Below are 25,495 nucleotides of genomic sequence, written 5' to 3'. Positions count from 1 at the left end.
CTCTTGTAGAATCTTAGTTAATTGGAGGCTTCCTAGCCTTCCTATTAACTCTTTGAAATCTTCTGTCCCAAAATTATGGGGACAGACTTCTTCTCTATCATAGCTTATAAAGGGAGAAATTACTTACTCACATCTCTCCTCCCCAGCAACCTGAATTCTCACCCTGTTAGTGAGAATCAGATCCAAATGAAATGTACTTTTGTTGATTGATTGCTTTACATTTTGAAGGATGAAATTATATTAAAGCAAATGAAGAATCACTTGCCCCTCTTCTTTGGATCCAGAACTCTAGAAGATATCTAGATGATTAAAGTCTCCCATTACTTCCATATCATGATTTTGCACCAGATTTGTGACCTGTTTCCCAACTACATCATTGATTTCCTATTTCTGTCCAGGTTCTTAATAGTGTACTTCACCGGCAAAATCACTTCAGTTTCCTCCCTCCATGGATTTTTACCAAAATTCCTTACCATGGTTCCTGAATTTCTTTTTATGAGAAGAGTTTGCAATAATAGCTACCATTTATAGAAGGCACTTTTTTTCTTCCCTCTCCAAATCATTCATTAATTAACCAGGTGGTGCAGTGGATAGAACATTGGCTTTGGAGTCAGGAGGATGGGAGTTTGAATCCAGCCTCATCATTTGACTCTTACTGTATGACCATGGACAAGTCACTTAACCCTGACTGTCTTGCATCAAGTGCCATCTCTTGTTGTCATGATTTATTCCTGGCCACTGGATTCAGATGACTCTGGAGGAGTCACTCAATAAAATCCAGTTCATGTACTTGTCGTGGCATCACTTCCCCTGATGTGATCTTCAAAAATGAAGAACAAATATTCATTAACCAAGGACTTGTGATCAGTAAAGGAAAGAAATGAGGATATACTGAGTACCTGTTTAGCTGAGAACTCTGTAAATATTACCAAGCAACAATACTGTGAGGTGTGTGCCTTTCTGATCACAATTTAATAGTTGAGGAAATAGAGGCAGATAGAGGTTAAGTGATGATGTTTTTCTTCATTCACAAAGGTGATGCCATAACACAAGCTCATGAATTAGATTTAAGTGAGGGGGAGCTGTGACAAGTCACCAACCTCACTTTTCCTCCAGAACCATCTGGATCCAGTGCCCAGATATGAATCGGGACAACTGTAGATGGTCCTGGATGTGAAGCAATAAGGATTAAGTGACTTGACCAAGGTCACAAAGATAGTTTCAAGTGACTGAGACTGGATTCGAACTCCCCTCTTCCTGACTCCAAGACCAGAGCTCCATCTTCTGTGCCACCTAGCTGCCCTAGAGGTTAACTGACTTGCCCAGGGTCACCCAGTTACTCAGTGTTGAAGAGTGGATTTGAGCTGGGGTCTTCCTGACTCCTGGATCAGTACCCTATCTACTGTAGTACCTAACTGCCATTGTTTCAAGCATTGTGCTAAGTCCTTTACAAAGATTATCTCATTTTATCCTCACAACAGCTCTGATAGGTAGTTTGCTACCTTTATCTCCATTTTACTGTGAGGAAGCTAAAGCAAGCAGAACTGAAGTGACTTTCCCAGGGTCACACTACTAGGAAGTATCTGAGACTAGATTTAAACTCAGTTCCTCCTAATTCCAGACCTGGCACTCTATCCACTGTGCCATCTAACTGCCCCTAAATTGATTAAAAAACAATACCCTCTACCCCTTTCACCTTTCCTGTTTCTTTAGAATAAGAGTCATATTTTAAGTATGGGGTTTTACCCCACCAAAGTAATTAACTGGGCTCAAATTTGCTTCTTTGCATTAGAACCTCTAGTTCTTCTTGTTGTCTAAACTTGGGGTATTTGCATTGTTGCGTTTGAGGTTACCATTTTTACTATTGGCTCCTTTCTTGGATTTTGGTTCCTAAGAGATTCTAGGTATCTCATTTGTTAATTTTTTTTCATTGTGGTTAATCACCATGGTAAACACATAAGTAAATATTGACAATTTTCTTCCTTCGGCATCCTTTTTAGTTTAAAGCCTTTTTGATTGAATTTGCAAGATACTCAGCAAATATATTCTTTTCTAAAAAACATTGTTGAAATTATTGTGAACTTGTAGAATATGTGTGAACATGAACATTTCCTTAAAGAAGAATGGGGGGGGAGATTATATGTGACATCATGAATCTTTATTATGTACAGTTTGACTTTTATTAAGTCTATGTTAGATTTAACTTAATGGTTCCAACACTGCCCTGCTCATCTGTGCCCATTTCTGAACTTATTTCTTTTTTTTAATGTTTCATTTTTACTCATTCTTTTTTAATATCACCATCACTATCTCCCAATTCCTTTCATAAATTCCCCTCCCCCCTCAAAAAAAAAAGAAATAAAAGCTCTTTCTTGTAAGAAATGCAACAAGCAAATAAGTCTACACATTGGTCATGTCTGAAGTTGTATGTCTCACTTTGTACTTCTAGTGCATGTAAATTATCTCTCTAAGAGGCAGGAAGCATGAAATCTTTGGGAATCATGCTTTGGTCATTATATCCATCAGGGTTCTCAAGATTTTTTCCAGTTATTTTCCTTTACATTATATAATACTAAATAAATATTATATATTGTTCTCCTGGTTCAAAAAACACATTGCTAACAATCTCTATGTTTTTTTTTCTATCTCTGGCCCAGGAACCTGGCTTCCTTATATTTTAAACTGTTCCAGAAGTCCAAATCTCATTGCCACCCACCACTTTGTTAGCCAACTGTTCATTTTCCAAATCAGTTTCTCTCTTCTGTATCCCTTGCTATGGGCAATGGGCAACTGTGAAGAAACACAATCTATACCCCAATAGTCTTCAATTTCTTGTCCAAAACTTTTTAATCTTTAACTTACTTTTGTTGTTTGTGCGCCTGTGTGAATCCCCCTATGTGAGGAGCAGTCATTCACTTGGATAAAATTTAGGTTTCTTCTATGGCTTTCTTTTGTGCCTTTGGAGGACAATAGACCTCTCTATCATTGTTATTATTATATCACCCTAATAACTAGTAATAAAGGTAAGAGTTTCCTGACTACCACTCTGCTGCTTTCCATTTCTCCCACAAAACCATCCTGAATTTCTCTCACATCTCTTTTCTTCATATTCAGGTTTTTGTCTTGTTCATAAGTTCAAACCCCCTCTAAATAGCCTATAGAGGTCATTTTTCTTTATTCTGCTGAAATCTTTTCTCTCCTGATCCTTCCCCCCCCCCAAAAAAAAGACATAGAAAAATAGAATCACTGTGAATGTGATGATGTAAGAAAGATGTCAACCTTAGCATTTAGCTATCAAGTGAGTGTTATGGGATTGTACTCCTAATACATCAAAAAATGTAACTTGAGCTTTAGCTCCTGGATTATTGGGACTTTTTTTTCATGTGCTGGAGTTTCCCTTTGCTTTTGTTTTATGAAAGGAAGAAGCTGTTTTCTGTTATCTGTTGGTTGCATGCTAACAATATGATGGAGTGATTCTGGGGTTTATTTCTGTTTTCCTTGAAAAAGTTTGGAGCAAAGACATAAGATGATAGGGCTGTAGCAATTTGATTCAATAATCATCAGGCACCTTTTTAGTATGCAAGACCTTGTTCTAGGTACTGCACAGACAAAGACAGAAATGAAAAAAAAAAAAACCCTGTCCTCAACCAGCTCACATTTGACTTGAGAAAGTGAACCTGTTCATACATAATGAAATATAAGGGACTTTGAGGAATGAGACAGCTAGGGCAGCTGTGGGGAGTAGTCAGAAAAGACTTCCTCAAGGAGGCAGGCAGTCTCTGAGAATTTTCAATTGGACAAAATATTATGAATTTCTTAAGCAGCAATATTTCTAGATAACCATCCCCCTCAAAAAACATTAAGCTTCTGTTGGAGAACTCACTTGAACTTGTTTCCACTGATTATTTGAAATGGAATTTTACATCAACATGTAAACTATCTGAATTTCCTGCTGTATCCCTTCACAAAACAGTGTGCGTTTTCCTAGCCCTATTTTTTTGGCCAATGTAGTCTAACCAATCTCTTTAAAAAGCAGTGTACAGTTCCAAGATAAACTATGTACAATGTACATGACTATATTTTCCTTGCTCTGAAAGGTCAATTATTAGTATTATTCCTTTCAGAGGGCAAAGTTGGCCCTGATTCCATGTGTTTTCTATAGGATAATCATGAATTTATACAATGAGACCAGAATTCTTCACCTTTTACAATGAATTTTGGGTCCAAAGATTTGGTTTTTAAAGCAGAAGTTTTGAAAGTAGTAAATAAGGGTTAACAAGAATTCTATCTAAATAGCCATGGAAAGAAAATGACAATCATGGCAACCTGAGTAAAAAGAAGGGAACCTGAAATGGGAGAAAATGATCCATATGACTCAAAGCTAGGTCTAAGAACAAGATAAGATAGAGCTGGAAGATTCTCACTTATGAAAAAAGGATATGCAAAAATGAAACTAATTATCATAATATTTTGCATTTAGATAGCCCTTTTCACTTTTCAAAACCCTCAAATCAAATATAATGAAATACATGATTTCATTATATCAGTTGAGTCTGACTACTGTTTGATTCTGTTAGGTTTTATTATACCCATTTTGCAGAAAAAAACAAAGCCTCTTGACCACCATATAATTAATAATAGCCCAAACTAGAATATATCTTTTAATGCTTCATCCATTGTTGTTTTCATTGTACCATACCCCTTTTCAAGTAGAAACATTAAAGCACTCAGATCTTTAGAGCATAGCAGAAATCTCCTAAGTCTAATCAAAGTGGATGACTGCTACTCCCTTAGAGGGATTCACATGAGCACAAATGAAAATCAAATCTAAATTAAAATTAAGAAACTGACTAGGACAACAGAAAACAATAGAAATAATCTGGGTGGACCATCATAATGCTCTATTTTTGTAGTTGTAGTTTTCAAAGAAGTTGCATATTATTGATCTTTGCAATATTCCTGAGATAGAGATAGGGCAACTCATCATAGTTTTGATTTTCCTAAAAGCCATATAGCTAGTGTGGCAGACCTGGTATTAGAATTCAGGTCACAGAACTCATCATCAGTCAGTAATTTAGTCAACAACCATTTATTAAGCACTTATTACATAGTTAGACTAAACATTGGGGACACAAAGAAAGGCAAAAAACAACAGCAAAAACACAGTAACTTCTCTCAAATCAGAAGGGGACTTTCTGATGGGGGTGGGGGGACAACTTAGAAGTAACTAAAGATGTATATATAGAGAGAGAATAGATGGAAAGTCTCCACAGCTTTGGGGACTGTGAAAAGCCTCTTGCAGAAGGTGGAATATCAATTGAGAATTGAAGGAAGCCTGGAAAATTAGGAGAGAAAGCAAGGGGACAAAATGTTCTGAGCATGGGGGAAAAGTCAGGGTAAAGGCAGAGAAATGAAACATAGAGAGAGATAGAGGGTACTGAGAACTGCCATTAAGCCAGCGTGGCTAGATTAGAAAAATCAAATAGGAAAAGACTGAAAAATAGGAAGAGGTGGGGTGCCTAGGTGGCGCAGTGGATAAAGCACCTGCCCTGGAGTCAGGAGTACCTGAGTTCAAATCCTGCCTCAGGCACTTAATAATTACCTAGCTGTGTGGCCTTGGGCAAGCCACTTAACCCCATTGCCTTGCAAAAGCTAAAAAAAAAAAAAAATAGGAAGAGGCCAGATTATAAAGAGCTTTAGATGCCAAGAGAAGACTCTCTTTTTGATCTGTTAATAGCAAGGCACCACTGAAGCATTTGGGGGAGGGGGGCTGCCAGACCTCCTCCACTCAGCCAAGTGACTGACTAATAGAGCTCACAATAAATAGTTGTCTGTGTCAAAATGCATCAGGAACCAAAAGTCTGTTTATTATCCAGTGTCTTCTCCACATGGTTCTCATTTTAAAAGAAAAATATATAATTACATCAAGATTAAAATTTTCTTATAGTCACATATAACAAATAAAATTCTTCTAATTCCCTTTACCAATTTAACAGTGGTACAGTCTAATTGAAATTAATAGCATATAATTTTATATAGATAGTACTATGGGATGCACAAAACAGAAAATGTATGTGAAAGCAATTTGAAAGTTGTAAAATGCTCAAAAATAAGATACCATGGTACAAAAATATTAAAATTTTCTTTTAAAGAAACATAAGACACATGGCCCTGTCTACAAAAAAATTTAGGGGGCATAGAACAAGAATAGTTAAATAATAATAATACAAGATAATGTATGGTTAATTGTCAGATGAATAATAGAGAAATAAGTTCTGTATAGGGTGAAGCCAGGATGGCAGAGTGATAGAAAGTCATATGGTGAGCTTCTCTCCACAAACTACTCTAAAAAGATCTAGAAAATGTATCAGGTTTGAATTCTAATGAGGAAATTCAGAAAAAAAGTCATAATGAGTCTTTTGTCCTGCCCAACTCAGCATTAGAAGACAGACAAGGAGGGATTTGTCCCTCAATAGACACTCAGGATAGGACAGCTCAGACCTGGAGCACACAACTTTTATGTGCCAGGGCAAGAGGAAGTCCCAAACCCACACTGGACAACACCAAGCCCATACCAGAGTACTGTGACAAGAGCAGGTGCCTAATGGCAGCTACAGATCCAGGTCACATTTCCAAAGTGGCTCAAGAACAGGGACCTGCACAGAGGCATGATATTCCCAGCTAAGGATACCTGGGACTCAATGTACTGAGCAAGGAGGAAGCCAACAACAGCAGTGGTTTGACTCAGACCTCAGCCTCAGAGAGTATCTCACTTCCAATCTCTAGCCTAGCCTGCAGAGGAATAATATGGGTCAGAATCCCAGAACAAAGGGAAGCCTACAATTCTGCTACTCTGAACCAACAGAGCTTCCCAGTTAACTAAAAAGAGCAGAGTCCAACAGCAATCTACTCTTCCATATGCAAGTCAAACAGGGTTAAGTGACTTGCCCAAAGTCACCCAAATATTAAGAGTCAAGTGTCTGAAACTGGATTCAGACTCCCATCATTCTGACTCCAAGATCAGTGCTATATCCACTGCACCAGCTTATATGGCATTAAGAGGTTATCCCCCAAGAATTCAAAGATGCCTCCCTCCATCTCTATAAAGATAAAGGGAATCGACTGTCCTGTGACAATCACAGGGATATTTCTCTTTTAATCTTGCCAGATCTCAATAGACTGATCCGTCACCTGGAAATTGGTCACCTCCCTGACAGCCAGTGTGGCTAAAGAAAGGGGTCAAGAAAAAGGAAAAATGCCAGGAGTATAATAGAGGTCTGTATATAACATTTGTAGATCTGACCAAGGCCTTTGATACTGTCAATCATGAGGACTTAAGGAAAATTATGCCAAAATTTGTTTGCCTTGAGAAGTTCATTAGTATTATACATCAGTTCCATGATAACATGCATGCCCAGATTCTGGATAGTGGATGATGCTCTTGAGATCTCCCAGTCACCAATGGAGTGAAACAAGGATGTGTCCTTGCTCCTGTAGTTTGTAGCATGATGTGTTCAACGATTTCATCAAACACCTTCACAGAGGATGAATATGGTCTCAAGGTCAGCCACTGCACTGATCACAAATTCTTCAACTTGAAAGGGCTACAAGTCAAGACCAAAGTGGAAGTAGTATTGGTACATAGTCTTCTGTTTGCAGATGATCATGCACTCAGTGCAGCCTCTGAAGCTGAGATGTAACAAAGTATGGATAAATTCTCTGTTGCTTGTGCCAATTTTGGTCTAACAATTAACACCAAGAAAACCCAGGTGCTCCATCAGCCAACAAGCACCATACCATCCATATGTGGAATCATCAATTATAACAAATGGAGGACTGTGGACAAGTTCACTTGCATTGGTAGTGTCCTTTCCAAGGAGGTACACATTGACAATGAGGGTAGCTCATTATTTGGGAGGCTCTGAAAGAAAGTGTTGGAGAGAAGGGGTATTAGACCAGATTCCAAACTGAAGGTCTACAGAGCCATTGTGCTGAACTTATTGCTATATGCCTGTGAAACCTGAACAGACTATCAGCTCCATGTCAGGAAACTGAATCACTTCCATTTAAATTGTCTGAGGAAGATTATGAAGATCACCTGGCAGGAGAAGATACCAGACACTGAGGAGTTTTCTTGAGCTAAACTGCCTAGCATTCCAACATTACTGCAGAGTGTGCAACCTATGATGGGCTGGACACGTTGTTAGAATGCCAGATGTACACTTGCCAAAAAATCTATTCTATGGAGAATTCACACAGGGCAAGCGCTCATAAGGGGATCAAAAGAAGTGATACTGGGTCACCCTGAAGAATTCATTAAAGAACTTTAGAATTGATAGTATAGCATGGGATATACACTGACACAGGACCACCTAGCATGATGTGCCCTCATCAGTGAGGGGGCTGTGTTGTATGAGGAAGGCAGAAGTGAAGCAGCTCAAAGGAAGCATGACATATGTAGATCTAGAGTACCCACCCCTCATGTTCACATGGACTATTTGTACCCAACCTATGGTAGAACATTCCAAGCTCATATTGGTCTTATTAGCCACAATAGGACACACTGAAATTTGTCCCAAATATAGTGATGTCATTTTGGTCTTCTTTGATAACAGAGGACAAGAACCAACCAACCAACCAACCAACTCTTCCATAGATCCAGTATTAAGTCAAGGAATTGTAGAACTCAGACCAGAAGGGCAACAGTTAGACGTTGGCCTGAATCAACCCCTTAAAGGAGCACTGAGATTTTAGAATAACCCAAAAAAAGCAAGAAGTAGGTAGGATCAGCCCAGACATTCCCTTCAGAAGTGTGGCAAAGCTCAACCTTAACATCAAGTCTGCAGTCAAGAAACAGACTAGAAGACTGGACACCAAAAAAAGAACCCCACCATGAGTTCTTATCAATGACCATAGCACTCCAAACACGCCCAAAAGAAGAAGGCTCCAAAAGATCTACAAACAGTGCCTCAGAGAAAAACACAGCTTATACACAAACTCAACTAGAATTTCTGAAAGAGATAAAGGAAAAGTTTAAAAAAAGAATTTAAGAAGTTTGTTTATCTATGAATAGAATAAGAATGCTTGAGGGAAAAGAAATGATAACTGTAGCAGGAAGAATTTAGAAAGGAAATTAAGAGCTTGAATTAGAATGGACCAAATAGAAGTCAATAATTCCATATAGCAACAAGAAATATTAAAGTCAAAAGATGAAAAAATTAGAAGGAAGAAAATAAAAATCAGGAGAAAATATTTTTTAAAACAATATATACTCTCATAGCAAAGTAAATTAACCTGGAAAACAGATTGAGGAGGAAAAAACATTTAAGAGTTAATTGTACTTTCTTAATACTATAGTCAAAAAAAAAGAGCCTAGACACCCTAAATTTTTAATCATAAAAGAGAATTGCCTTGAACTCTTAATGAGCAAAGTGGAAATGGAAAGAATTAAGTGGTTACCTCCTGAAAGAAACCCCAGAATGTTGTTGTAAAAACAACATATCCAAAATCCAGAGCTTTGAGATTAAAGAAAAAATACTACAAGTAGCCAGAATGATAGAATTCAAGTAGTAGGGAACCACAGTCAGAGATCATACATAATTTAGCAGCCACGATGGTACAGGAATGGAGAACTTGGAATGCCATATTCTAGAAAACAAAGGATATGGGTTTACAACTAAGAATGATTTACTCAGATAATCTGAGTGTAATCCAAGGAGGTGGGGGAAGGGAAAGGGGAAGTAAAATCTTTAATTAAAGGACATCCAAATACTCCTGGTGAAGACCAGAATTGAGGAAAAAACTTTGAAGTTCAAACACAGGAGTGAGAAGAAACATCAAAAGGTAAACATGAAGGAACAATGAGAAAGGACTAAACAAGAATAAATTGCTTATATTCATAGGGGGAGATAATACATTTAGACTTCTGTAGTCACCTTACTTTGTTTTCGATTCAACCAATTTCAGTGTTGCTTTGGCTGGAGATATTGAGAAGTAAAAATGCAGGAATACCAATATCTGCTGTTCAGAGAAGCCTTATTTTTCATCAGAAGTGTTTAAAGAGTGATATAGTTAAAATTGTACAAAACTTAGAATGGATTTATCATGTAAGTGTAACTCAGAAACTCAGATTTAGATCAGATATTTTTAATCAAATCATCAAGTTATTTATTAAGCATCTATATGCATAAATTAGTGTTTATTAAATTAAGCAGAACAATTGCCCTAATAGTCTCACAGTCTAAAAAACAATAGCATGAGCAAATATATCTCATTTAGTGACTATTAACTTGTCATTTCTCTTTGGCTTCAATTTGTCATTCATGACTTATGAAGTCAAAGTCTTAGTTTTGAACCTATCTTTCTCATTCAGCCTTGTCCATTGTAATTCTTTAAAAATATTCATTGAAATGGCCTTGCCCTTTTGAAACAAAGTGAATTAAAAAATATGGTACCATTTTCATACCCCTGAAAAGGCAAATTAACACATGGTTTTCAATGGTTCAAAGGAAGTTAATAGGCCATCAAAAAGTGAGTTGTGTTTTTCCTTCTTAACAATAAAATCAGATTCAGTTATATGGATGCTGTTTGGTGGGGAAAATAGAAAACTTTAAATATAAGCTGCCCTAATTATTAATGCCTAGTATTTAGACACATATAATAATGATGAATAATTGACTAGATAATTTGACCTAATATTGATTTTGGAATCTATTAGTTTAAGCAGTCAGTTAAATTGTAGTACACCATCTTGGTCCAATCACATCTTGATTGTTCTGGGAACATTTTGAAGATAATCTAAGATAGTGAAATGATTGGAAACCATTCTGTATGAAAATCAGTTGTTAAACTTGGGAATATTTAGTTTGGGTATCAAAAATAAAAAACAATTAGTCGGTACACAAATATTTTAAAGGTTGTCATGTAGAAGAGATATTAGACTTACTCTGTTTACCTCCAGAAGGAAGAACACTAGGACTAATGTGGAAATCAACTGGAAGAAAATGTTGGCTAACTAGAAGTAAAACCTCCTCAGACCATTTTAGTGATGTCCCAAATGAACTGGCTAACTCACTGATTTTCAACAAGTTATTAGACTGTAATTGTGAGTAATACCAGCTCCCCCATCAGAAAACAATGAAAAATGCAATAAAGAAAAGAAAAACAAAAAAGACTAAAGATAAGACCCCTTAAGGAGGGAACCTCAGAAAAACAGCAGAGACTGGATATACTGCAACATTTTCTTAAATTGTTTAATATCACAGTAAGAGATCTAAAGGAAAACTTTATATTTATTCAGTAGTTAGCATTATGCTTAGGGAATTTATATAGAGTCAGAGTGAAGGCCAGAAATAAAATCTATGTGTTGTACTTTAGCTGAATCCAGAAAAAGGAGTTGCAACAATTAGTTGAAGAAACAACAAATATAAACAGGGAAAATCTAGCATGATAAAAGGTACTGTGAATAATTAAGCAATATCAATAGCATATATATATACCAAATCACATTATAAGGAAAGAAAATATTACTTAATTTTTTTAAAAAATCTTTGTAAGATACCAATCATAAGTAATTATAATGTTTCTTTTTCAGGTCTTGACAAAAACCATAAACCAGATAAATAAGAAAGAAATTATAGTCATAGAAAATGTTGGAGGAGCTAGATTTGATAGTCCCATGGAGATTTCAAAATGGAAAACTTAAAGTATATATATCTTTCAAGTTCCCATGGAACCTTACCAAAAACTGATTGTGTTCCAGGACTCAAAGAATTCATAAACAAATGCAAGAAAGCAAATGCAAAAATCCTAAACATGTACCCTTTGACTCAGTGACCCTGCTTTGGGTTTATGCCTCAAAAAAGTTATTGACAACTAAAATGAATTCCTAACTGTACAGAGATATTTATTTAAGCATATTTGTAAAATAATAAAAATGAGGGTAGGGAGAGATAGAAACTGTCTAGAAGCTGGGTAATGACAGTACAAATTGTGATACATGGATGGAATTTTATTGTCAAATTGCAAGCATTTCTTAATGCTTAGTGTGTACAAGCTATTGTGCAAAGTACCATTACTATATCATAAAAATATATAAAATGAAGACTTCCAAAGGTTTATGGAAAGATTTGTGTAGTGAACAAAGCAGAACCACAAGAATACAGTTATAACAAGAATACAGTTATCTTCCTTATATCAATGAAGATAAATTTAAATAGGAACAAAATACAGATAAAAAATTGCTAACTTAGAAAGTTTTATCTAATACAGCTTTATGGTTTTGTGTTGACATGATGTATTAAAACAAAATTTATCAATAAAAAAATTTTTAATGGAATCAGCTACCTCAAAAGGTTCAAGATTTTATTTATTAAGGTCTTCTAGTAGTGATTGGATCATTCATTATTATGGCAATTCCAAACAGGATTATTGATTTTGGTAGAGGTTGTGCTAGATAACTTCTGAAATTCCTTCCTACTCTGTAGAGCCATGAAAGCTGAAATTTATTTTAAATATGGCTAATAGCAAACGTGTCTTTAAAATGTTAAGCAAATATAAGGTGTTATTGAACTGGAAAAAAAAAACTTTACACTCGGCCTTCCATGTCCTTCTATGACCCCTCTATGTAGTATTTGTTACCAGACATCTTTCTTATTCCTTTAAATCTCTCTCCTCTCTTGCTTTTCATGATATTCATTTCTTAATGTTCAAGTGACTCCCTATTTTGATACCTTTGTAATTTCCTTTTTCTTTTCTTACCCACTGAAATAATATTCCTCAACCTTCTGTTCTTAATATAGGGGAAGATAACTATGAAATGATGTTACAAGGGAAAAAGCAGAACCCAAAGTGGTATATACACACTGAAACCTACGTAAAACCATATATATATGGATACATTTCCAGAGATTGGAAACTAATTTGAAATGATATCTTTATTTATAGTAGAATGTTCACTAGGTTCGTTTATAAGATCAAGATAATGATAATAAAAAAATTTTTCAAAAAAAAAAGAATTAGGGGTTAGATGGGAGTTCTATGGTGCTGCCATGATTATTCAGCTCCTTCCTCCTCCCCCCATGGCCACATTTTGGAGTTACTCAGCCACTTCTCTTGCACTGAACAATACCTCCTTGCAGCTGTGCTTGGCGCCTGAGTGTCACCCAGGCAGGGTTTCATGAAATGGATCTGATGCTTTTGCGCCTATGTCGTTCAATCCAGTGCTTTGGAGTCATTCCCAGAAAGGTGACAGGGCAACAGGTTGGACTCCACTCCCCAGCTGTCCCTTCTTACTATTGTCACTCACTCATGATATAAATAAAGTTGATTCATTCACTCTATCTCTTTTCAGAGCATTTTATCACTGTCCAAAGGACATTTGGAAGGATCTTAAGTACAGATATCATTAGCAATGCTTGAATTTAATTTCTAAAATAATTTTTCTCTTTGTATTAATTGATTACTTCCATTTTAAAATGTTATTCCATGATCATCTTCTGACATCAAAGACTAATGAACAGCATTGTTTAAAATATTTACCTTTTAACATTTCTTGAAGTGTGAAGCAAACTAATTGAAAAGCTCATTAACTAAATCTGGATCTTTTTCTCAGCTGACAATCACAGGCCAACTTGTACATAGACATAGAAAGCAAGATGATCTCTTTTCTTGGTATAGATGACTGGTAGTTGGAATACTTGATTAGAAATTAAGTGTCCTAGACTTGCTAGGAAATTATAAAACTTGATTCTTATTTGCCTTAAAAGAACTAGTTGATATTTGGAAAGCATTTTAAAATCCCAAATTGAAAATATTTTACTGATTTCAAGACAATATCATTATTGATTATTTCACATCTCTATTAATCAACAATTATTTATAAAATACTTAACATGTGAATGCCGCATGACAGCTGTGGAGATTATACAAAAAAAAATACAAAGCATGTTTTCCCTGCCCTTATTATTTTGTTGTCAAAGATACAATTCAATACAACAAGCATTTCTCACACATTTCTTAAATTACAATTAGCCATTGTAAATTCAGGGAATACAAAGATTTAAAAAAATGACAAATAGTACCTTTCCTAAAGGAATATAAATTATGTTTCATAAATACATGTAAACAAATAAGTAAATCAAAGATTATTTGAGGAGAATATTAATGGCAAGGATCAAGAAAAGTTTGGGATTTTTTTTTAAGAAGATACTTGAAATGAATCGTGAAAGAAACTTAAGGATCTTAAAAGGTAGGATTGTGGAGGAAATACATTTCAGGTATGAGTTTCATGCCTATTCAAGGGCATGGATTAAGAAATGGAATGCTAAATTTTGGAAAAAGAAAGTAATCCAGATGGTTGAAACACAGAATATGTGAAAAGGAATAGTGTAGGGAAAAAAAGTTTGAAAAAATTATTTTATGTGGATTATATCTTTTTTTTAATAATCGGGGTTAAGTGATCTGCCCAGTTACACAACTACTAAAAGTCTGAGACTGAATTTGAACTCAGGTCCTCCTAACTTTAGGACCAGGGCTTACCTTACTATGCTACCTAGCTACCCCAAGGAGTTATATTGTAAAAGTTTTTAAAGGCTAGCTTTGAATTTAAATTTTCTCCTAATGGCAATAGGGAGCCACTGAAGATTTTCAAGTAAAGGAGTAAAATGATCTGCTTCTGGATTATTTTGGCAACTTAGAAAAAGTAAGAGACTAGAGACAACTGGAGATATACATACATGAAAGCTCAGACATAAAATGACTCACAATAATATAATAATATAATTCTATAAATAATAAGTGGCAAATGAGTTTCATAAACAGTCAGTCCCAGAAAACCCTCAGAGGTTAGAACATTCAGAAAAGAAGAAGAAGAAAGGATTTTCATCATATGCTAATTTTCAAAAATATTCAAGTGGAGAAATTTACTGATGATATAGCTATGGAGCCAAAATGGGACAGAAATGGCCATGTGAGGATGTCAGCTCCCTCACTCTATCACAGAACATCTAAGAATCATCTACAGTGTCTGCCTTCATTCCTTTGACAGTCATGCTTTGTCCATTGCTCTTTGAAGATGCTGATACAAAAAGTTTGAGCCCTGGCACTGCCATTTATTCTCCATGTAATTTTGGGAAAGACATTTACCTTCTCCCAGTCTTCATTTTGTCATCTGTAAAAGGAGTGGGGGTGGATTAAATTATCTCTGCTGTCTCTTCTTTTTGTTTGTTTGTTTTGATTTTTGCAAGGCAATGGGGTTAGGTGATTTACCCACACAATTAGGCAATTATCATATGTCTGAGGTCAAATTTGAATTCAGGTCCTCCTGACTCCAGGGCCCATGCTCTATCCACTGTGCCACCTAGCTGCCCCTTCTGTTACCTCTTCTACTTGTTTTCCTGGTTCTATGCTTCTGCCTATGGCCTTTCCCTACCTGTAGTTCTGTTATCTAAGATTTGTTTGTGTATTCACAGGGTCCATACCTTCTTCTTCATTGTCTTCCTAAAAAATGTTTTAATGATAATTTTAAGATATGACAGAACTCTATCTGTCCAGCCTTAGCCCCTCTTATTAAATCATACCAGTTAATGCATAAGCCCTTCCTCACTCTTATTCAATTCTACAAAACTTTGTTTTGTCCCCTACTCCACGTGAGGTGGTAGATGAGGCAATAGGAATACAAAGACAAAAATGAAAGGACAGAACACAGACACACGAAAATTCTTATTTAAAAGTTATTATTTAGTGACGGAGAACACACTAACAACTGAAAAGATCAGAAAAGACTCCAAGTGGGAGATAGCCTGTGATTTGAGTCTTGAAGGAACTTAGGAATTTGAGGTGGCAGAGGTGGAAAAGGATGAATTCCAAGTATGTAAATTAGCCCAGATCAAAGCTTGGAGATAAATGGGAAAGGAAATATATGATCTAAGAATAGATAGTGGGGGAAGTAGGTAGCACAGTGGATAGAGAGCCAGGCCTGAAGTCAGAAAGACCTGAGTTCAAATTTGACTTACTTGCTAGCTGTGTGACCCTGCAGAAGTCACTTACCCTTGTTTGCCTCAGTTTCTTCATCTATAAAATGAGATGAAGAGGAATTGGAAAATTCTCATATTTTTGCCAAGAAAAACCCTAAATGGGGTCATAAAGTATCAGACTTGAGCGAAATGATTGAACAGCAACAGAAATTGATAGAAGCCTAAAACATGGAATGGGTTAAGAGGAGTAATATGAAATATACTTATAAAAGTATGTGGGAGCCAATCTGTGGAGGACTTTAATTGCCAGGCAGAGGAAATTTTATTTTATCTTAGAGACATTAGGAAGCTACTTTAAACCTTTTCGTTAGAGGAGTGACGTGTCCAAGCCATTGGAGATATTCATTTGGCAGCTTTGTGACAAATAGATTGTTGAAAGAAGATAGTGGGGTGCAGCTAGGTAGAGCAGTGGATAGAGCAGGAGTCAGGAGTACCTGAGTTCAAATCCAGCCTCCGACACTTAATAATTACCTAACTGTGTGGCCTTGGGCAAGTCACTTAACCTCATTGCCTTGCAAAAAATAAATAAATAAAAAAGAAGATAGTGGAAACAGGAACACTAGTTACAATAGTCCAAGTGAGAGGTGATGAAGATTTGAACCAAGATGGGGGTGTTAAGTGCATAGAAACAAGACACGAGATTTTTTTTTTTGGAGGCATGAGAATTGACAAAACTTAGCATTTGCTTTATTATGCATATTGTGAGGGAGAAAGAAGAATAAAGGATGACTGAGACTGCAGAGATGTATAACTGGAAAGGATGATGAATTTTGTTTTTTTTCCTAGCCTGTGATAAATTATTAGCAGCAGGAGGAAGAACAGAAAATAAGTCTTACAAACAAACAACACTGACAGCTGGAGAAAAGAAAGTCAATAGCCTGACTTTGAGGGAAGAAAGAGAAAAACTTAAAAAATAAATGTAAAAGTATAGCATACAATTTGGTATACAGTAGTACTTTATATAAGTCCTTACACTGAGTTATCCAGAAAATATTAAAAGTATGTTTTGTATCCTCTAAAATGATAGTAAACAGTTTAGTATATTTTTGAATGCTGGTTATCAAAAATGATTTTTAAAAAAATTTGTTATAAAGTTTTAATGTCTGAAGAAGCATACTTAGTTATCCAGAAAATTCACTTTTTATACTTCATTCCATTATGTTGTATTAATGTGTCTTTGCAGAAAATAAATCTACTCCTCTAATGGTGCAGTTGCTTAAATTTTTGAGTTTCTGTTTTCTCAGCTCCTGCTTACAACCCGTGATGAACCACTGACATGAAAGAAGAAACTGTTCAACACCGCTGGGTAGAAAGGACAAGGATGGAACAGCCATCATAGTTAGAAAGGGTGCATATTTGTTCCCATTTGCATCATCATCCCCAGACCAGGTGGCAGCAGGTTTCTGTCTACCAGCCTAAAGAGCCTAGCATGGTACAGCTGAAGAAAAGATGAACTGGGTTTTGGTGGAACTTGATAGAATGGAGTTCAACTAATCCTCTCTGACAGAGTCACAAATGTACCTTTCTCCCCCTTCTCTTTTATCTTATACCTCCCCCCCCCACCCTGCCTAGGTCTTCTTTCTCCCTCTTCTGCTACCAGGCAGAGATGATATAAAACAGAGGCTCTTTGGCTATTTGTATTTTGCTTCCGCTTCTTTTAGATTCATTATCAAGCTCCTATTTTATATTACCCTAGAAATCGAACATCATTCCTAACAAAGTTTTGTAATCCCTTTAAGAAGGGTATTAAGGGAAAAGGGAAAAAGAGCACACATAAAATATTAACCAGTAATTGAAGAAAGGCTATTGTGTTGAGCACATGAACCAAAGTAAAGCACTATTTTAGAATTACTGATTTTTAATATTGATAAAGTTATTCTATTTTTTCCATTTAACTAATTTTCCTTCAATCACTATTCATTCACAAGTAAAACTTAAATGCAACCAAATTATTTTTGTTAATTGCAAGGCATTTTAAAATTTTAATTTTAGGAATGTGCATTACCCTGGTATAGTTTGATTTTAGGTTTTGTTCAGACAGAACATAGCTGTGGTTTTACACCTCAGAGGTAGCTTATGAGCTGGGGCACAGGGCAGGAGGTTGTGAGGGAGGGGTTCTGCACAAATGTCTCCCCAAGAGGCCAGGACAGATGACTGAGGGAACTAGGTACCACACATTATTCACAAGCTACATTGTTTACATAAACAATCCCATAGGACAGTGCAAAATACTAAATGAATCTAATAAGTTTCTCCTACTAACTCTCTGCTTTTTTGCTTCCCCATTTTCCCCCTGATGTTTTTGTCAGTGCTGTCCTGAAGGAGGCCCTGAACCACAGTGTGCTTGGCAATTCAGGCTCAAGCCACTTTGGGGATTTCTTTATCCTCTGGGACTGTCAGCACAAGCCACCAGCCCTAGCTCTGCTGTACTGTAGGGGGAGCTTGGTGTTTTCTGACCATGGTGACAGCCAATGGGCCATCTAGCCAAATGAAGGAGGTTCCAGAGTACAGGGCTACAAAACAAGGTGTTACAGACCAGAGTTGGAAACTTAAAAATGAAAATACCTCCAACAAAGACAAAGAAAAGAGACTTGATTAACTGTGAGCAGCTTTTGAAAATTCTTTTTAATGAATGAAAACAAAGGGTTTGGTGCATTTTTTTTTTTGCCTCTGTTAAAAAAAATCACTTAAGAGTGACAAGATATATTTGTTATAGTGAAGAGAGTAGGCATATGTTCCAGATGTTACTGGTGCCCAGGATATACCTTGAGGGACATCTATGGTGGTTCTTTCCATTCAACCATGAATTAGGTTGGGGTCAAAGTAGAGTTCTGTTATTTCCTTTGATAGGAAAATTTGGGAATAAAGGGGTTATCTGAAATCTACCACACTGGTAGTTGTGAATGGAGAGCCAGGGTATATACCCAGAACTTCTTAAGAAAATAATCAAGTCATAGTGCAGGTGCTGATACCAGGCTCCACATCCCACCCTTTCACTTATCCAATTTTATTGGCATTGGGCAGCTCACAATAAGAAAGTATATAATCCATGCACTCCCCGCTCCCACCCATCCCCGCCCACTCCCATGGCTGGTGCTCCTCTTTACTCCCTGATCCCCATAAAAACATGTATGTATGAAAATGGAGAGTCAATTATTCACGTTTTTATAGTCCCTGTAAATGGTGTATATAGTTGTGATCCTGGCAACTAGATCCCTGCCCATATTTGCATGTGGTGATTAAGGCAAAAGAAGACTTCTTCCATAAAGAATATCTTTGGAATCACACTGTCGTCTGTTTTCTTTGGACTATCCCAGGTAGCACAACTGGCCACATGGCTTCATAAGAATCCTCTCCTATACCTTCAGGGGAGGACCCACAGTCTGCTATTTCAATGTGGGGCAGGGCTGAGGTGGTGAGATGGAGGGAGGTGGGACAACAAATGGCAGTAAGATTCACTCTTTCTTGCCTCTTATTGATCTCTGACTATAGACTCAAGACCAACCAGATTGAGAGGTAGTGGGTAGAGTCCCAAACTGTTGGGACAGCGTTCAATTCTTAGCTCCACAGAACTAGTTGGTCTCAACTTGGACAAACCACCTCGCTTTTTCCTCTAGGTCTCCTTAGTGAAAGGAGATAAATGACCACTGTTAGGAAATGAGGTTGAGATGTTGGGAATTTAAAGTACTGAATGAAATGCAGTTGCTTGATGTTCCTTGAGGAAATCTTGTACAGTCTGGTCATGGCCAAAGCAAAAATATGAAAGTTACTACTAAAGATTTCCATGGCAGTTCAGCATATGAGAACCCCCCAGAAAGGGTTATTGAAAAGCCAAAAAACAAAACAAAAAACAGTCCAATCAAAAAAAAAATCCAAGCCCTAAACTCTTTATGTCTTCTATTAAAAGAGAATTTAAAAGTGTTAGCATTTGATGTTTATGTTTTTGCTTTACCACTGGGTAAGGTGATCTCAGTGCTGCAAGGAAAGTCATTTCCAGGATGAGATAAAGGTTGCCTCATTCCTGCTTTGATGACATCAGGTAAGCATTTGAGAATCAATACCAATATAGAATTCTAAACTTCTCTGGAGTCCAGAGGCTTTCATCTTAGAAATTACAAACAATAAACATTCCTTTGTCTCTAGCTCTAGAAACATTGTCAATAGGTACCTTTTTTTAAAAGGTATTCCTGGTTAGTCATTCCAGTCTGTGCTTAGAATACCACAATAACTATGTTTTAAGGCCATCTATCAGATATTTGGACTGATTTCTGGTGACTTTGCAAAAATGTTGGAAAAGTGAATGAATACATTGAAGCATATCCTTATATGCAAGTGTTCATTATATAGATGAATATGTTTGTATCTATCTTTCCCTTTTAAAGGATAGATTTCTATCTGTTTAATGTAGTCTGACCAATAGACATTCTCTATATTTGAGAGAATCTCTCATTGGTAATAGGAGTGTGTATAATCTTGGAGCACCATTTTGGGAGCAGCCATTACAATACAGAATACCTATTTCAGAGGCAGTATGACCCCAGTGCATTCATGCTAAAGCAATGTTATTAGAGTTTTCAGATCCTCTGTTCCAGGTTCCAGTTTACTTTGAGTGGTAGAGGTGAAGATAGGGATAAGAGGGTTTCTATTACATAAAGATTATACCTAGGAGCAAAGTTTTTTAAAGTCCCATGAGCTATTTCCTAGAAGATGAAATGATTCAAGTTCCCCCAAAAAATATTTATTTATACAAAGTTTTTGAGAGTAATATTTGTGTGGGTGTGTGTTTTAAAACCTCATCCCATGTGAGTCAGGGACCAAGGCAAACAATACATAAGAAACACATGAGATTTCCCCCAATTCCTCATGTGCCAGAGTACCTGCTTCCAGGATCAATTGATGAATGAATGAATGCAAGGTCTTTGGGAACTAAATTGAGGAGCCCAAGGCACCTCATGGCAGCATGTATCTGAAGTCCATATGCCCATCCTGACCTGGAAGGTGTCTAGCAAAAACTGCAAGGGGGAGTGGATTGAGAAAGAGGAACTGCCCAAAGGGCAGACAGAGAGGATTAGTTCTTAGTTATGATGGAGTCAGTCAGCCTTCTACTCCTGAGCTCTACATACTTCTGTTGTTTGCTCAGGAATTCTCTTAGTTGGGTTATATCCTTCTATTGGCCCAAGGATGCCAAGTAATGTATATGGAAGAGATACTTTGCAAAAATAGCAATTCTGTCCCTGATCCCAGGCAGTAAAAATACAGTTCTGGAAATTTTCCCTTCTTGAGGATCTATATGAAAGAAAAAGGCTCGCCTTGTGTGGCTTCAAGAAAATTAAATCCATATTCCCAAGGACAGAAAGGCAGCAGCGACAAGTCAACCTACACTTAGATCAAGTGTCATTCGCTCTCAGACATTTTCTACACTTTCTCCCCCATTCTACACATTATCCCTCAACTATAACATAGCAAAACGTCTTGATTTGTCAAATTCCTTTCTCTCCCTACCATCCACAAAGAGCATCTCAGAAAAATCCAAATATTTTGGAGACACTGGTTTTCCCCTAGCCACACCCATACTCCCCCCGCCCCCCCATCACAGTCATTGTCAGAGCTAGCGAGAAAGAGAAAAAGATCCAAAAGGGAGCCTCAGTCTCAGCAATTGGTCCAGGGTTAAAGGTTGTGGTCTCCTGGTCTCTAAATGAAGTCTGTTCTTCTTGTGATTCCCTAGGAGCAATTCAGCAGTAGCAGTTAGTTTTGTTGAGTTTTAGTTTTTTCTCTCTCTCCCTCTCTCTCGGTCACAGGTAGGGCTGGCAGCATTTCAGCTGCACTTACAAGACTTCACCACCATGTTGGATAGCTGCTCCACTTTGGGGTTCCTCCCAACATAATACAGGATGGTCAGAGGCTCCAGGTCTTGGGGTACACAACAAGGTGAAGCAGATGCTTCAGGGTTCAGCGTATTATACAGCCCCAGCACCTATGAAGAGAAATGTTTTCACAGGTGTGAGGAAGCCAAGTCCCAATAAAACACACAATACTAAATTTTTTATAGAAAAGCTATATGTGCTGCTTAAATAGTTTTTACTCATTTTTTTATAAACATATGTTCATGAATGATCAGCCAAGTCAATCAAGTTCACCAGAATTATCTGAGGACTGTCTTCTCCAGATTTTACATTTTCTAAATCAGATAAATTTCATTTTTAAGAGAATACTTATTCAATCACTTTGCTAGCTCTTGCACAGACCTCAGTTTCCTCCTCTGTTGAACTAGGTGAAATCTAACATTTCTTAGCTCTAAGATATCCCATTAAGTCATGGGCTCCACCTATTTCAGAGGATCCTGAACTGATGTGGGGAAAATGACATCTTTATTCTACTATCATTGAATCCCTTTCTACTTATTTTATGCATCTAAAAATATTACTCTGGAAAGTTGGCCCATAGGCTTCACCAGACCTACCAAAGAGACTCAAAAGAAAGGTAACAACCTCTTGACTTAAAAGCATTACCTCTGATCCTTTAGCTTGTGGGTCACAGGATGAAGAGCCTGGTATTTAGCATTGTTCAATGGAGAGCCATTCTCCATAAATTTCCGCACATTTTTCTCCTCTACCTTACTTGGAAAAAAGATTGACAGGCAAACTTCAAGATAGCTCTGTCCCCTGAATCTCTCCACCACAGTTTCATCTCTTCTTCCCTTAAAACTATTGCGATGGTTAATCTTCAAGGATAATCACTTGCAAGGCAATAGAATCCCAGTTTTTTTGTTGATCTTACAGAGCTTTCCACCTCAAAGTGCTTTGCTAACAACATTTAGAAGTCTCTGATGCATTACTGAAGCTTCCTACCTGGGTGACCCTGAGCAAGTTACATAATATCTCTGGGTGTCATGAAGAAGGTCACTAAATTAGATGGCCTCTGAGATTGCTTCCAGTTTTAACGCTAAGATCCTATGATCCTATCATCTGCGGCAACCATGAAAGTTTTAGACAAAGAAGAAATAAAAGTTTATCATTTCTGCTTGGAACCATGGACAGATCTGAGGAAGTCAAATGTTATTAGGAAGAGTCTTAGCCAGAAGGTCAATGCCAGGACCCAGGCACAGATCATCAGAACCCCAGAAATTTATTTGAAATGTGATTCCCTTGAGAACCTGTCAAATAGGAAACATTTCCTGTACCGTGCTATGAGTGGTATCAGCGCTTCGGAGGTATGGGCAAGGACCAGAGCAGAAGTTGGCATAGTACCCTTTAGGTTCATGGACCCACTTCCAGCCCAGATCTTGTCGGAAGTCAATGTAGAGAGGACGGACACAGCAGTTCTCCTCCAAATTCCTGAAACAGAACATTTACATATAAAAATCCAGAAAGAAGATGCAAATAAAAAGAATTTCATTTAAAGAGAATTAAGCTTAAACATAACAATCTACCAACCATTAGAAAAGTTTTTGCTGGTTAAGACTCAAAAATCTTAAGAGAAACTGATAAGATCCTTTGTTAAGTAGTCAGAACCCACTTATCAGGTTCATTTTTCAGTTGTGTCTAATTCTTTGTGACTCCAATTCGGGTTTTCTTGGCAAAGATCCAGGAGTGATTCACAATTTGTTCTCCAAATTATTTTATAGATGAAGGAACTGAGATAAACAAGGGTGATTTTCCCAGAGTCACACAGTGAGTATCTGAGGCAAGATTTGAACTCAGGAAAATGAGTCTTTCATTGTGTCACCTATCTCCCCAGTTGGTAGAGCTATACCATGTCCTAAAAAGAAGATAGGTCTGAAGGTGGCCTTACCCAGGCTGCACCACCTAGCTACAGGTAAAAGGTTATACAAACAGAAATGTTTCTTGCAGTTCAAGTACTAAACATCATGAACACATGGTCTCTCTGAGGATGGTCTTGCCTAGTTTAGGTGATATGATAAATGGCTGTTTAGGCTAAATTCACAGTCCACTTAGTCAAAATGCTATTGTCCAATATTTTTTCTACTGAGTACCTTGAAAAGAAAAAGCATAACATCAAATGTTGAGCTGGGACTTAGGAAGATATAACAAAATACTAGATGGGTAGCCATGTGGAAAGTCATTTAAATCTAGTGCCCAGATAGCTCTCAAAGGCCATATGATCCATATATGTTGCCTAATTGCATTAGTGAAGGGGAATTTCCACACTAGGAGTTCCCACATAGCTAAAGGACCTCAAACCACATGCTAGCTAGTCAGTAGTATGTCCCTGAACCACCAAAAAAGTGCAAAATTTAATAGTGTTCACATGTCCTTAGTAATAGATGACAGCTCTTTTTGACTCACAATCTCTAGACAAATATGTCATTGCACTTTGCTCCAAATACTTCCCATGACATGAAAATTCTGGGAAGAAAACTAAGATATGCTAAGCATAGCTACCTTCCCTCTTTCCTCTGTCCCTGGTTTTTGACTGGACTTGTGATTTGGTTTAAAGACTCCTTCATAGTAACTCAGATCAACATCTTTTCTGTAACTCAGAGTCATACAGAGTTGCCTATGGTATGTGCCCACTCAGCCAATCTGAGTCAGATATAGGACTTGAAGCTGGGACTCCAACAGGACAGAGATAGTACTCTGAGCTTAGTTCTCTCTCCACTATATCTTTCTTCCTTTTCTATATTGACACCTTCAAAGTTTGCCTTTACACAACCTGATGTTTGACAAGGGGAACTTTCCATGTGTTTTGAGGATTACCGAAAGCAGTAGTTAGTATCAAGAGCCCTTTTCTTCCTTTGGCCTCCCTGGCCAGGACTGTCAAGGCGATGTGGAGGAATCATCATCAAAATCAAATGAGGATTGTGGTGATCCTTTTGTTTCTTTAGTCGCCCAAGATCTCCACGTCCATAATCTTCCTCACTGTCAACACCTAAATGGAAAGGATTATAGAATGTTCATCATTTAGGAGAACTGAATTTATAAAAACAAGAAGTAGAGACATTTGGTGACTTCTTGGTAATAAGGATCCTTTTTCTTCCATTATAACTCAAATTATGCATTGAAAAGGTGATAGTGATTTAAATAGTGGGTAGTAGGACCACTTAAAAATTTCATTCAAGTAGCAAAATAGTGATGATTCATAAAAGGCATGAGTAGAGATTCCACTGATATGCCTATACCTAAGAATTTTTTAAGACAATAAGAAAGAAGCCAACTGCAATCAAAATATTTAGAGTGGCGCTTCCTGAAGTAAAGACCTCAAAACAAAGTGGATGCCCATAAGTTATGGAATGGTAAAAACAAATCATGGTATATTACCTTCTGCCTGATAAGAAAAGATGAATTTGAAGAATACAGAGAAGCATGGAGGAACTTAACATGAATCAATTAAAAGTAAAGTAAATAGAACCAGGAAAATAATGCACAATAATTATAATCATGTAAAAATAACAAATCAAACAAAGTTAGGTAACTATAATGACCAAGAGTGACCTCAGAGAA

The 25,495-nt window shown here is 37.0% G+C and overlaps 2 protein-coding genes across 2 annotated transcripts in view; one reads left to right on the top strand and one right to left on the bottom strand.

The window, feature by feature from the left end:
* Nucleotides 1-17,666, top strand: part of TTLL5 (tubulin tyrosine ligase like 5) — a 469,247-nt gene extending 451,581 nt beyond the window's left edge. Inside the window, 1 exon segment of the mRNA XM_074235683.1 lies at nt 17,279-17,666. The gene's annotated coding sequence lies outside the window, so the exon portion shown is untranslated.
* Nucleotides 17,667-19,113: 1,447 nt separating this feature from the next.
* The window catches only part of TGFB3 (transforming growth factor beta 3), a 33,666-nt gene continuing 27,284 nt past the window's right edge, over nt 19,114-25,495 (bottom strand). The window contains exons 5-7 of the mRNA XM_074236275.1: nt 24,752-24,923; nt 23,215-23,368; nt 19,114-22,008 (exon numbers count right to left, since the gene is read on the bottom strand). Of these exons, the coding sequence (XP_074092376.1) occupies nt 21,850-22,008; nt 23,215-23,368; nt 24,752-24,923 (485 nt within the window). The 3' untranslated portion in view covers nt 19,114-21,849. The remainder of the gene's footprint in view (nt 22,009-23,214; nt 23,369-24,751; nt 24,924-25,495) is intronic.

The sequence above is a fragment of the Macrotis lagotis genome, chromosome 4, assembly GCF_037893015.1.
Source record: "Macrotis lagotis isolate mMagLag1 chromosome 4, bilby.v1.9.chrom.fasta, whole genome shotgun sequence".
NCBI classification, from domain to species: Eukaryota; Metazoa; Chordata; class Mammalia; order Peramelemorphia; family Peramelidae; genus Macrotis; species Macrotis lagotis.
This window is presented reverse-complemented; position numbering and strand designations above follow the sequence as displayed.